Source organism: Mustela putorius, unplaced genomic scaffold (assembly GCF_011764305.1).
Source record: "Mustela putorius furo isolate JIRA1106 unplaced genomic scaffold, ASM1176430v1.1 tig00000145_pilon_pilon_pilon, whole genome shotgun sequence".
NCBI classification, from domain to species: Eukaryota; Metazoa; Chordata; class Mammalia; order Carnivora; family Mustelidae; genus Mustela; species Mustela putorius.
In genome coordinates this window covers 1,471,159-1,484,185 of record NW_025421294.1, presented here as the reverse complement: position 1 = coordinate 1,484,185, position 13,027 = coordinate 1,471,159, and the positions used below count along the sequence as shown (strand labels likewise).

General features: G+C 40.1%; 1 protein-coding gene and 1 pseudogene across 3 annotated transcripts in view; one reads left to right on the top strand and one right to left on the bottom strand.

The window, feature by feature from the left end:
* LOC101678515 (survival motor neuron protein) overlaps positions 1 to 13,027 on the bottom strand; it is a 32,363-nt gene that overhangs the window by 5,803 nt on the left and 13,533 nt on the right. For all 3 annotated transcript variants that reach the window (XM_045075245.1, XM_045075243.1, XM_045075244.1), the window contains 6 exons: positions 12,873 to 12,992; positions 11,792 to 11,992; positions 11,047 to 11,205; positions 8,626 to 8,715; positions 7,480 to 7,590; positions 2,272 to 2,322 (listed from right to left, as the gene is read on the bottom strand). In XM_045075245.1, coding sequence (XP_044931180.1) covers positions 2,275 to 2,322; positions 7,480 to 7,590; positions 8,626 to 8,715; positions 11,047 to 11,205; positions 11,792 to 11,992; positions 12,873 to 12,992 — 729 coding nt within the window. In that variant the 3' untranslated portion in view covers positions 2,272 to 2,274. The remainder of the gene's footprint in view (positions 1 to 2,271; positions 2,323 to 7,479; positions 7,591 to 8,625; positions 8,716 to 11,046; positions 11,206 to 11,791; positions 11,993 to 12,872; positions 12,993 to 13,027) is intronic.
* Positions 9,083 to 9,207, top strand: LOC123390842 (annotated as a pseudogene).

Sequence of the window (13,027 nt, the reverse complement as noted above, 5' to 3'; positions counted from 1 at the left end):
AGGTACTTGCCCAAATCCTAAATTATGCAGATACCACAGAGCTTGGAAGCAGTGCAGGGGGGCTGAGAGCTAAAGGGAGAGTTTTAAGGTCATCCAGAGTGCCATCACTTACTCTGTACCCAAGGAAAAGCCATTTCACTTCTATGAGTCTTATCTAAACACAAAGACTACAATGCTTCACATTGTAGTCTTCTGCCTGGAAACCAAGATCTGGTTTTATTTAGTGAAATACAGCTGTCCACCACCCTTCCGGGCTGCCGCAGTGGTGCCTGTGAATGCCCTGGCTGATGCTCTCAAGAGCATTAACAGTGCTGGGTTCTTATTAGGCCATGCTCCAGAGTCGTCATTCAGTTTCTAACTGTGATGACGAAGCATGGTTACATTGGTGATAGAAATCACTGATGATCACAGAGCTGGGAAAACTGCTGTAAACTTCATGGGAAGATTAAACACGTATGATCAGCCTCAGATCTGATGTACAACTGAAAGATCTAGAAACATGGCAGAATAATGTTCCTGTCCCATCAGTTTGGTTTCATTGTCCTCACAAACTCAGCTGGCATCATGGACTATCAAGAAGCAAGATGAAAACACACAGGAGGGAAAATTCTGGGATTCTTTTTCTAGGGATGTAATATATACAGCCAAATAAAATCACTCAATGGACATGAATGAATGAATGAAGTGAAATGTAAATTCCAAATTATGTGCTATTTTAAAATATAAGACAAATTTATGTGTCATATTAATTAGTAATGAAATGATTAGAACTTGAAAGTCATAAATTACTTTCCTTAACCATATTACTTGTTACCTCCAAAATATGTTACATATAGTATCTGAAAACAACCGTAACACAACCGTAACTAAAAACAATCCTGTGTGAAAGAGTACATATTATAGGATTCCCTCATATAAAGTTCTAAAATAGGTAATCTTTGATCACAGAATTAAAAATGGTGACTTTTTATACTGAAGAAAATGTTCTATATCTTGGTTAAGGTGTAGTTAACAATGATACGCCTTCTCAAAACATCGAACTCTCATTTTAAAGATTTATTTCAGTGAGAGTGAGGGAGAGCGCAAGACAGCAAGAGAGAGAGCAGGGGGAACGGCAGAGAGCGGGGGGATAAGCAGACTCCTGCTGAACGGGGAACCTGACAAGGGGGGCTTGACCGAGATCACGACCTGAGCCAAAATCCAGAGTCAGACGCTCAACTGAGCCACCCAGCCACCCCTAAACTCTCCATTTTAAATCTGTGCCTTTTACTGTATACAAATTATACCTCAAACAAAGATACTGTGAAAAAAAATGTGGGCTATGTACAAATGTTGTTGAGCCATTCTGAAAGGCCATGATTCATACATAAAAATGACCAAATGCCAAGTACTTAGTGAGAGAACTATACAGTGAATGTTTTCTACAAACTGCCGTATACAAAACACAGACTCTGCAGTGGCAGGAATTGCTCTTATTCAAGGTTCAGAATTTGATTTCTGAGCTGAATTGTTTTTACACTCATCAAGAGCTTCAAACAACACGTGCCTTAGAAGTTTTTAACTGTTAAAAACCATTAACCCCGTAGTTTATTTACGTTAATGGCAACCATGCAGAAAAGCTATGTTTATTAAACGTGACTGAGGTACAGTGGTCTCTGGCCAATCCTTTAAAGAAGGCACTCTTCCAGTATGTCACCTCACCTGTCTCTCTTCCACCACCCAGGCGCCCCTTAATAGTTTTCGATTAACTTTTTTATTTTTTAACATTTCATTTAAAAAAAATTTTTCCGAAAAAAGATATTATATATTAGAGAGAGAGCGTGCACGCATGCAAGCACAAGCAGGGGGAGCGGCTGAGGGAAAAGGAGAAGCAGGTTCCCCACTGAGCAGGGAGCCCGACATGGGCCTCTATCTCAGGACCCTGGGATCATGACTTGAGCCTAAGGCAGATGGTTAACCAACTGAGCCACGGAGGCAACCCACCGTTTCAATTTTTTAAAACACATGTTGTGAGGGGCGCCTGAGTGGTTCAGTGGGTTAAAGCCTCTGCTTTCGGCTCAGGTCATGAGCCCAGGGTCCTGGGATCGAGCCCCGAATTGGGCTCTCTGCTCAGCAGGGAGCCTGCTTCCCTTCCTCTCTCTGTCTGCCTCTGCCTACTTGTGATCTCTCTCTGTCAAATAAAATCTTAAAAAAACAAACAAAGAAACAAACAAAAACACATGTTGTGAAATTTATACAAAAGGTTCACTTTTATAATAATGGTACACTTACTCCTTAATTGAAATGTGAGCACCTTCCTTCTTTTTGGTTTTGTTTGAAACCCTGTAAGGAAACATAAAGGAATTTAAAAGAATAGCATACACATTTCCACTCTGTTCATATAACACATTTTACTAGTTCCACTTAAGAAAGTATCATCAGAAAATAAGTTCATAGCCTTTAAAAATATGCTTTAAAAGTGATCCCAGCGTAAACAACTATTAGGCTGTAATTAAAGAAATTTTCTTTCACGAAGTCCAGTGATGTTCCTGAGCAAACTTATACCTTAATTCTGTCAAGTAAAATATACACTGTATCACTCTCATTTATGAAAACAAAACCATTAGAGACTATGTACTAAAGAACATTTTAGAAGTTAAAAAAAGCAGGACCAGTACTTAAATATTTATTTGTTATTCCTGGTCAGACCTAACCCAAGTGCCCTATTCTTCTCTTCTGGCTTCCATGTGACCTTCTTTCCCTACACATGTATCAACTTTCCACTTTACTACTAATCTAGACTTTAGAGACCATAAGATATATTAAAAGTGATTTACTCTTAGTAAGTACCAAAGTTATAGCCTATTTCATGTTATTTCAAAAACACTACTCTTAAATCATCTGCATTATGCTTGGCTTTCTAGATTTCCAGAGGCTAAGAGGCGGACCCAAATCCTGTCTGGCTGTCCTAATGTGAACAGGTTGCTAATGGAAAAGTTGTCAGGCATGTTTCTGTGAAGCAATGGTTAAGAAATGCTAGCTGAAGGGTGCCTGGGTGGCTCATGTGGCTGAGTGTCTGACTCTTTTTTTTTTTTTTTTTAAAGATTTTATTTATTTATTTGACAGAGAGAAATCACAAGTAGTCGGAGAGGCAGGCAGAGAGAGAGCAGAGAGCCCGATGTGGGACTCGATCCCAGGACCCTGAGATCATGACCTGAGCCGAAGGCAGTGGCTTAACCCACTGAGCCACCCAGGCGCCCCGAGTGTCTGACTCTTAATTTCAGCTCGTGTCATGTTCTCAGGGTTGCAAGAATGAGCTCTGCATAGGGCTCTGGGCTCAGAAGCCTGCTCAAGATTCTCTCTCCCCCTCCCTCTGACCCTCCCCCCACTAATAAATAAGTAAATCTAAAAAAAAAAAAAAAAGCTAGCTGAGAGTTGTGCCTCACAATCCCTGGAAAGCAGCTCTTTCTCCCCATGCCTTAAGAGAACACCTTTTGTACCAAAGCAAAACAAAAAACAAAAAACAAAACCAAGTGAGCTGTAGGCAGTGGTAGTTAAAACATATTTAAGCTGTTAGAAAACTTAATAATGAGTAGTGGCTTCTTTTTAATGATAACAATTTCAAAGAGAAATAATGCAATATCTAGGAAACTGCAATTTCTTTACACTTCTGATGTAAATGTTTTACATTTTAATGTATGCAGGTATACGAGTAACACCCCTTAAAGATCTTTTCTTTTTTTTTTTTTAAGATTTTATTTATTTATCAGAGAGAGAGAAGGGGAGAGAGTGAGCACAGGCAGACAGAATGGCAGGCAGAGGCAGAGGGAGAAGCAGGCTCCCCGCTGAGCAAGGAGCCCGATGTGGGACTCGATCCCAGGACCCTGGGATCATGACCTGAGCCGAAGGCAGCTGCTTAACCAACTGAGCCACCCAGGCGTCCCTTAAAGATCTTTTCTTAGGAACAAGTTAGTCATAGGTTGGTCATGAATTTGTGGCAAATATTCTGGACCAGGCTGCATTTCCAAGAACCGCTGCTTGAACTCAGGAAAGAAAAGCAAATATCTGCAATTTAATGGTCATTATCATAGTTGTAAGTCCAGTGAAAAAACAGAGTATGATCAAGTACTTCAAATAGGAGTACTTATAAATATAATTTTACCAAGTCTAATTTTCATCCATGCCATCCTTCAAATTAAATATATTCAAAATGTTGGGGTGCCTGGGTAACTCAGTTGGTTAAGCATTTGATTCTTGATTTTGGCTCAGGTCACAATCTCAGGGTGGTGACACTGAACCTTGCATCAGTTTTATTCCAATCATAAAAGTTAAAAAAAGGGCAAAACTAATCTATGATGTTAGAAGTCAAGAAAATGGTTACCCTTGGGAAATGGAATGGTAGTGATCAGAAGGAAACACAAGGATGCTTTAGGATTATGATAATGTTTTGTTGTTGTTGTTGTTTTTAAATACAGCTCCGTGTTTTCTTTTAAAAAGATTTTTATTTGTCAGAGAGAGCGAGCGCGCGCACGAGCCCGTGAGTGTGAGCACATGCACATAAGCAGGGGAGCTGCAGGCAGAGAGAGAAGCAGGCTCCCTGCTGAGCAAGAAGCCCAGAGGGGGACTTGATCTGTGGGGTCATGACTTGAGCTGAAGGCAGATGCTTAATGGACTGAGCCACCCAGGCATCCCAATGTTTTTTTTAATCAAGCTATTCACTTCTAATACATGCATTTTTCTGCACATGTATTTCAATAAGAAGTTTACAACAATGACCAAATAAAACCATGAACCTATGCATAATATAAAGCTGAAAATAAAATATGGTGCATCTGGGTCAAAGAGCTCTCTAAAAAATAAACTAAAAAATAATCACAAGTTACATCAATAGTTTATTTATATATTATACATATATTTTTTAGATTTATTTATTTCAGAAAGAAAGAGCATGCAAGGGTGTATGTAAAAGAGAAAGCGTGGAGAGAGGGGGAGAGAACCCCAAGCAGACTCTGTGCTGAGCCTGAGGCAGGGCTTGAGACCATGAACTTGAGACCATACCCGGAGCTGAAACCAAGAGTCTGACACCCAGCCAATTGTGCCACTCAGTCGCCCTTACATTTTTCAAAATACTTCACAATAAAAAATATATGGAGAGAAATGTGAAGTGCAGAAAATGGAAGCTTAGCAAGTTAAGTGATTGGTCTCAAAGTATAACCTGTTAACTTGTTACTTTGCATTATCTTGTTGGTTATTAAAAGGGGAATTTCATCATACAATATAAATACACCAAGGTTACAACAGCTCATCATTAGCTTTTAAATAACAGTATTAATGGGAGCATGTACAGGTAATACATTTAAAAAAATACACCTTCAAGGCAGTTGTTTTTCTTCTATACATTAATTAACCAGAAATTCAAGTACCTACAATATCACATCGTAAACTCAGCATGGTATAACAGCTTCCTTTTAAAAAACTTAAAAATTACAGTGAATTGAGACAGAGGTTATGCTTCCATCACAGCAAGGTTACTGCTGTGGAGACAATGACACCGGTAATATGTTCTGCTAGGCTCATGGAGCAGAGTGGAAGTTACAAGACTTTTCTTTTTTTTTTAATTTATTTGACAGAGAGAGATCACAAGTAGGCAGAGAGGCAGGCAGAGAGAGAGAGGAGGAAGCAGGCTCCCTGCTGAGCAGAGAGCCCGATGCGGGACTCGATCCCAGGACCCTGAGATAATGACCTAAGCCGAAGGCAGCGGCTTAACCCACTGAGCCACCCAGGCGCCCAAGACTTTTCAATATTAGAAAAAATCAAGGAATAAAAATTTTAGATCATTTGCCAAAATAGCAATCAGTGTATTTCCTACAGTTTGATTTCTAGGGGGTATAGCTCAGGGGTAGAGCATTTGACTGCAGTTTGATTTCTAAGGTCCTAAGGTCAAGAAATTGGATCCAAAAGGTTGCAGGTAGAGAATATGTGAAGTATGTCCACATTTAAGGGAAGATCAAAACTCAACTGAAAGAACTGTGGACTGACACTGACAAATGTGGGCTGAACAAAAGTTCTTTCTAAAAGTGCTGTTTTGGGGTGCCTGGGTGGCTCAGTTCTTGGGCATCTGTCTTCAGCTCAGGTCATGATCCCAGGGTCTTGGGATTGAGCCCCGCATTGGGCTCCCTGCTTGATGGGAAGCCTGCTTCTCCCTCTCCCACTCCCCCTGCTTCTGTTCCCTCTTTCACGGTCTCTCTCTGTGTCAAATAAATAAGAAAAAAAAAATGCTATTTTGAAGATTGTGATTCTGACTTTGGATGAACTACAGAGATTGGCAGTGAAAGGAAATCACATGTAAAAATTCCATAAATAAAATTTTAAAAATTAAAAAATTTCGGGACACCTGAGTGGCTCAGTGGGTTAAAGCCTCTGCCTTCGGCTCAGGTCATGATCTCAGGGTCCTGGGATGAGTCCCAAATCAGTCTCTCTGCTCAGCAGGGAGCCTGCTTCCTCCTCTCTTTCTGCCTGCCTCTCTGCCTACTTGTGATCTCTGTCTGTCAAAGAAATAAATAAAATCTTTAAAATTAAAAAATTTCTTGATAAATCCCAATACTACATGCCTGCAACAGACTGATATATCACATGATAAGTATGGCGCTTCCGTCCCTAACATCCAGCCTGGATTATCACCTCAGACCTTCCTCTATGCACAAAAAGAACTTAACTCTTTTTGTCTTTCTTTTTTCAAGGTATTATTCATTCTTTGTCTATCTCCTACAATGCATTTTTTTAAAAAAGATTATTTATTTATTTGACAGAGATCACAAGTAGGCAGAGTGGCAGGCAGATAGAGCGGGGAAGCAGGTTCCCTGCTGAGCAGAGATTCCCAATGTGGGGCTCGATCCCAAGACCCTGAGATCATGACCTGAGCCAAAGGCAGAGGCTTATTAACCCACTGAGCCACCCAGATGCCCCTCCTACAATGCATTTTTATTTCAGATTGAAAGAGAAAGATTAGGGGCACCTGGGTGGCTCAGTGTTAAGCCTCTGCCTTCAGCTCAGGTCATGGTCTCAGGGTCCTGGGTTCAAGCCCCACGTCAGGATCTCTGCTCGGTGGGGAGCCTGCCTCCCCCTCTCCCTCTGCCTGCCTCTCTGCCTACTTGTGATTTTTCTCCCTCTGTGAAATAAATAAATAAATAATCTTTTAAAAAAAAAGGAGAAAGGCTAATAAGACTGGAAAATAATTTGGGAAGGGCATCATTAAATTAGAAAACATATTATCAACATTATCCAATAACATGAAACAGTTACACTTAGCAGGGACAATACAAGAATACAAGAGTACAAGAATAATGTAAACTTTAAACAAATAATTGTGTGTTTTTTTAACTTTAAGGTGATTTTCAATCCTTAGGATCTACCAAACATAACAAAACACTTTTTTAGTCACAAAACAAAGTCACATAATCACAAAATGGTTGTCAGGAAAGATGCTAAGTGATCACTTACCATATAGTAACCAGTATGATAGCCACTCATGTACCAAGAGATTAACATACTTCCCAAAGCATCAGCATCATCAAAAGAATCTGGACATATGGGAGGTGGTGGGGGAATTATCTGGAAAAGGAGAAAGACGTACTTTAAAGTCAATAAACAAAAACTGAAGTCTGGACATCCATTTTACATAAAGAATGCTGGATATTTGTTGTATCTTCCTCTATATTTTATGCCATTTTCTATTTAAAACTTAAAAAAAAAAAAAGACATTTGAGAAAGCCAATGAGTAAAAACAAAAGACCAACAAAATCAAAATAAGTAAGAATCAAAAGACGATACATCATGTAAAAATGTCAGGTATTGTTTTGGCTTTTGAACTATTATTCCATTCCATTAATTATCTATGGGTAAAAGACCAAGTATAATATACTTTTTTTTTAAGATTTTATTTATTCAGAGAGAGAAAGAGAGCGCGAGCACGTGTGCTGGTGGGTAGGGGCAGAGGGAGAGAAACAATCTCAAGCAGATTCTATGCTGAACGTGGAGCCTGATGTGGGGTTCAGTCCCATGACCCTGAGATCATAGACCTGAGCCAAAATCAAGAGTCAGATGCCCAACCAACTGAGCCACCCAGACATCGCATGTATATATACTTCTATGGTTTTACTCAAAAACCACCCAGACAGCATATTAAGTAAAGGTCTTGGGTAGAACAGCTGCGCTGCCCCACTGGAACACATGCAATTTGCTAAAAAGCGTCTTGTATCTAGCCTACTGCTGATATCCAGAAGTCTACCATTAGAAACCCACACAGTCTATGCGAAGTTAACATCCAGGCATATATGGAAGAGCAAAAGATTAATCCTTAACTTACAGTGCAATTAAATCCTTTTAAGTAAGAAACACCTCCCTATAGAATGACATACAATTTCTGACAGGAAGGAATATAAGGCTCAGAGTTGGGGCCAATAAGAGGACTGAGTCTGGGTAGCAGAAGGGCATTAAAAACAAAAACCTGGGGTTCAGTTCCAATTGTTACCCACTAGAATCTGACCATAGGGATGGTCTAAAATGACATTTCGCAATCACCCATGTGCTGCTAAATCCCTAACTATGTATGAAAGCAACGTTTAATCTGAATTCTTTTGCACTTACTGGTGGTCCAGAAGGAAATGGAGGCAGCCAGCATGATAAGAAGTGTGGTGGTGGTGGAGGTGGTGGTGGGCCACTGAATTTTAGACCAGGCTGTAAAGAACATTCCAAAGGAAGATTAATGTACCCATTTACACATGAAAGGAGGAAAATGATTCAGTGCCATAAGAGTCAAAATAACCACCAAGAATAATATTATACATATCAAGAAAGATGAAATAGAATTTCATATACCAAATAGTGAAAAATCATAAATCTAGATATCCCTCATTTCCTTTCTATATAAACATTCAGAAAATCAAATCAAACTAAGAAAGACTCTTAGTTACCTAATAAATCAGAGATAATATATTTACCAAGGTATGTAAATCACTAAAGACTATCTCCCCCACAGTTTTACTAATTGTGTAATCTTTTTACGGATGTCCTTTGAGTTACATATTACTGTAGAGCATATACTGTACAAATTAGTAAACCTCACGTGTAATAAGGAAAACCATGCCATGGTTGCAAACAGTAGCCTCGTTGGTACTGTATGCAGCCTGTTGATTGTATGGGTTGCCCTAAGGGACCTTGGAGACAGCCCTTTCCAGTAGATGCTGAGGTCTGACCTCATGGCTATCTCCAATTTAGGCTGCAGACAGGTATGTGGGGTGCCTTTGCAAAGCCCCAGGTCACAGCAGCCAAGGTCCACACTGGCCAAGTCATCATGTCCATCCCTACCAAGCTGCAGAAAAAGGAGCATGTAGAGGGGGTATAGCTCAGTGTAGAGCATTTGACTGCAGAAAAAGGAGCATGTGATCGGAGCCCTACGCAGGGCCAAGTTCAAGTTCCCTGGATGCCAGAAGATCCACATCTCCAAGAAGTGGGGCTTTACTAAGTTCAATGCAGATGAATTTGAAGACATGGCAGCTGAAAAGTGGCTTATCTTAGATGGCTGTAGGGTCAAATACATCTCTAATCATTGCCCCTCAGACAAATGGAGGGCTCTGCACTCATGAGAACCTTGGCACCACCCCCTCCTGTTGTATTCATGCCCACCAATGCCCACCAATAAATCCAACTTCCTGTCCAAAAAAAAAAAGAAAAAGAAAAAGAAAAACCAGCCCCGAGACCAATAAAGTATGATATATAAATTAAGAGGTCTGATCATTCTAGAAATTACAATATAAACCTAGTAAGAAATCTCTCACAGAAAATCTTCAAAAAACGCTTTAGTAAAACATGATTTTTTTTTAATTTTTTATTTTTTTAAAGATTTTATTTATTATTTATTTGACAGAGAGAGAAATCACAAGTAGGCGGAGAGTCAGGCAGAGAGAGAGAGAGAAGCAGGCTCCCGCTGAGCAAAGAGCCCGATGCGGGGCCCGATCCCAGGACACTGAGATCACGACCTGAGCCAAAGGCAGCGGCCCAATCCACTGAGCCACCCAGGCGCCCCTAAAACATGATTTTTAATTTATTATTATTGCTGCCTGAATACTATAACCTCCAGTGAAGAAATCACTGCTTTATACAAAACAACTGGGTAGGGACACACGCACATGACACAACTTAAAGTAAAAATCTTTTCTTCCTCCAAAGATTGAACTAATTAATTTATATGAGAGACAGAATGAGCGGGGGATGGGGGAAGTGGGGCAGAGGGAGAGGCAGACTCTCCCCTGGGCAGGGAACCTGACATGGGGCTCGATCCCAGGACCCTGAGATCATAATCTGGGCTGAAAGCAGACACTTAATCGACTGAGCCACCCAGGTGCCCCAGTAAAAATCTTTTCCAAGGTCTTACTTAGAGCTAAAAGAACCATATAGGAAAATATTATTTGCATTTTATTCTACAGAACAATCTGGGAGCACCCTAGGATTTAATCTGTATTAGATGTAAATGCTGTGTTTTCCTCCAGTTTTTACACACTTACCCAAGTGACGTGGGGAACTAGAGTATAACACCCAGCTGACCGTGAAACACCATACCTTCTAACTTAAGTTCACTAAATCATCAGACTAACATGCAATCCTCCATAAATAGTTGGGAAAGTCTTTCAGTATAAAATACTCTGTATTACGTTACTACCTTATTTCCTTTACAAAAAATTTTCAAGGGGCGCTTGGGTGGCTCAGTGGGTTAAAGCCTCTGCCTTTGGCTCAGGTCATGATCTCAGGGTCCTGGGATCGAGCCCCCATCAGGCTCTCTGCTCAATGGGGAGCCTGCTTCCCTCTCTCTCTGGCTGCCTCTCTTCCTACTTGTGATCTCTGTCTGTTAAATAAATAAATAAATAATATTAAAAAAATTTTTTTTCAAGTGTAGGTATGTTAGTATCTACAGAAAATTAACAGTTTCACAGAAAAGCTAAAACTCACTTAATGGAGGAGTAGAAAGTTCTTAACTATTTCCTCGGAAAACTTTTCTGAGTAAAAATGTACCTTTCCTGGTCCCAGTCCCGATCCTGGCATGGGGGGCGGTGGAGGGAGAAAAGAGTTCCATGGAGCAGCTTTTGACTTGATGTTATTGGGTTTATTTCCAGGAGACCTGGAGGAGGAGTTCTCACTTTCATCTGTTGAAATTTGACTCTCGTTTTCATTCTTTAGAAAGAAAAAACAGATGTGTTTTTGTTATACAGGTATCTTTTTTTTTTTTTTTTTTAAGATTTTATTTGTCAGAAAGCGTGACAGAGAGCACAAGCAGGGGGTGCAGCAGACAGAGGGAGAAGCAGGCTCTTGCTAAGCAGGGAGGCCGATGTGGGGCTCAATCCCTGGACCCTGGGATCACGACCTGAACTGAAGGCAAACGCTTAACCCACTGAGCCACCCAGGCGTCCCTAAAAGTATCATTAAAAAAGAATTAGTGCTTCAGGGTGCCTGGGTGGCTCAGTGGGTTAAGCCTCTGCCTTCAGCTCAGGTCGTGATCCTGGAGTCCTGGGATCAAGTCCCACATCGGGCTCTCTGCTCAGTGGGGAGCCTGCTTCCCCCCCTTATCCCTGCCTGCCTCTCTGCCTACTTGTGATTTCTCTCTCTGTTTGTCAAATAAATAAAATCTTAAAAAAACAAACAAACAAAAAAAGAATTCGTGATTTCAGTAGATCAAACTAACAACTAGTTGTAGTATTTAGTTTCTCATCCCCTCTTGGCTTCCAAGAATTCTTTCCCCCCCGCCCCTCCGTATCCTTACCTCCTGAGCATTCTGTTCTACATTATTAGCTACTTCAGAGGCTGGGGAAAGTAGATCAGACATATTTTGCTCCTCCCTATTTCCATATCCGGTATAAACCACAACACAGGTTTCTCTCTTAAAATCAATTGAAGCAATGGTAGCTGGGTAAACGCAGCCATCTTCTGACCAAATGGCAGAACATTTGTCACCAACTTTCCACTATAAAAGAAACCAAAGATACATACACTCACATACTTCCTTTAAAGAGGATGAACTGCAATCTTGTTTAGGTAGGGTATGGTAGGCTGTGAAGGGGATAGTCTCCAGTTAACTCATCCGGAATGCAGAATCATATAAAAAGGTTTGGGGCCCAAAACACACAAGTATGAATTTCCAATATAATTCTGTTTATATCATCAAGCCACAGATTTGCCATATAAATTCGGCCATTTATATAATCACAGACAAGTTTCTTAATCTCTTTAAGTCTCATTTTCCTCATCTGTTAATTAATTACAACAAAATCTACCTCATGTATTTGCTGTAAAGAAGAGAAAGGGGGAAGGCGTGTAAAGTGTCCTGTGCTGTGACCCAGGACACAGGGATAGCTTATCAAATGTTAGCTCTCTTCCCCCTTGGTAATGATAAAATTAAAGGAACTGATGAGACACCAAAATATTTAGCTTTCAGGTCTACTAATTTAAATAGGAGATCTGATTCCACCCAGAATATTTGGTTCCTGGGTATTAGTTCAAGGGACCATAGAATGTGTGGTCCAAAGTGGGGGGAAAAGAAAGCAGAGCCATCTCTCAGCTTAAGTAGAACACTGCCAATTCAGATTAGGGTTCTGTAGTACTCCTCTCAGCACCCCTCATATAAAGTAAACACAATCTTCAATGGATCATTCCCAACCAATTCAGCATACTTTTATTAACACGCATGTTCCTAAACTATAGAAAGTTTAATAGCTATTTTAGAATTTTGTGATTAACTGTCAATGGAAAACACTATACTAATCATTTAAGTTTAAAATATTTTACACTATTCTTAAAAACAGCAACAAATTCTTTGAAGTTAAATCTCAATATTTAAAAATAACCTGCTTCAGGGGTGTTGTTGCATTCTTTTTTTGGCTTTTATTCTTCTTAGCAGGTTTTCTTTTAGGTGTGCCTTTTGGTTTATCTGAAGCTTCAGAAATATCACCATTCTTTAGAGCATGCTATGAAAACAAGAATACAAATGTTCGTGTTACAG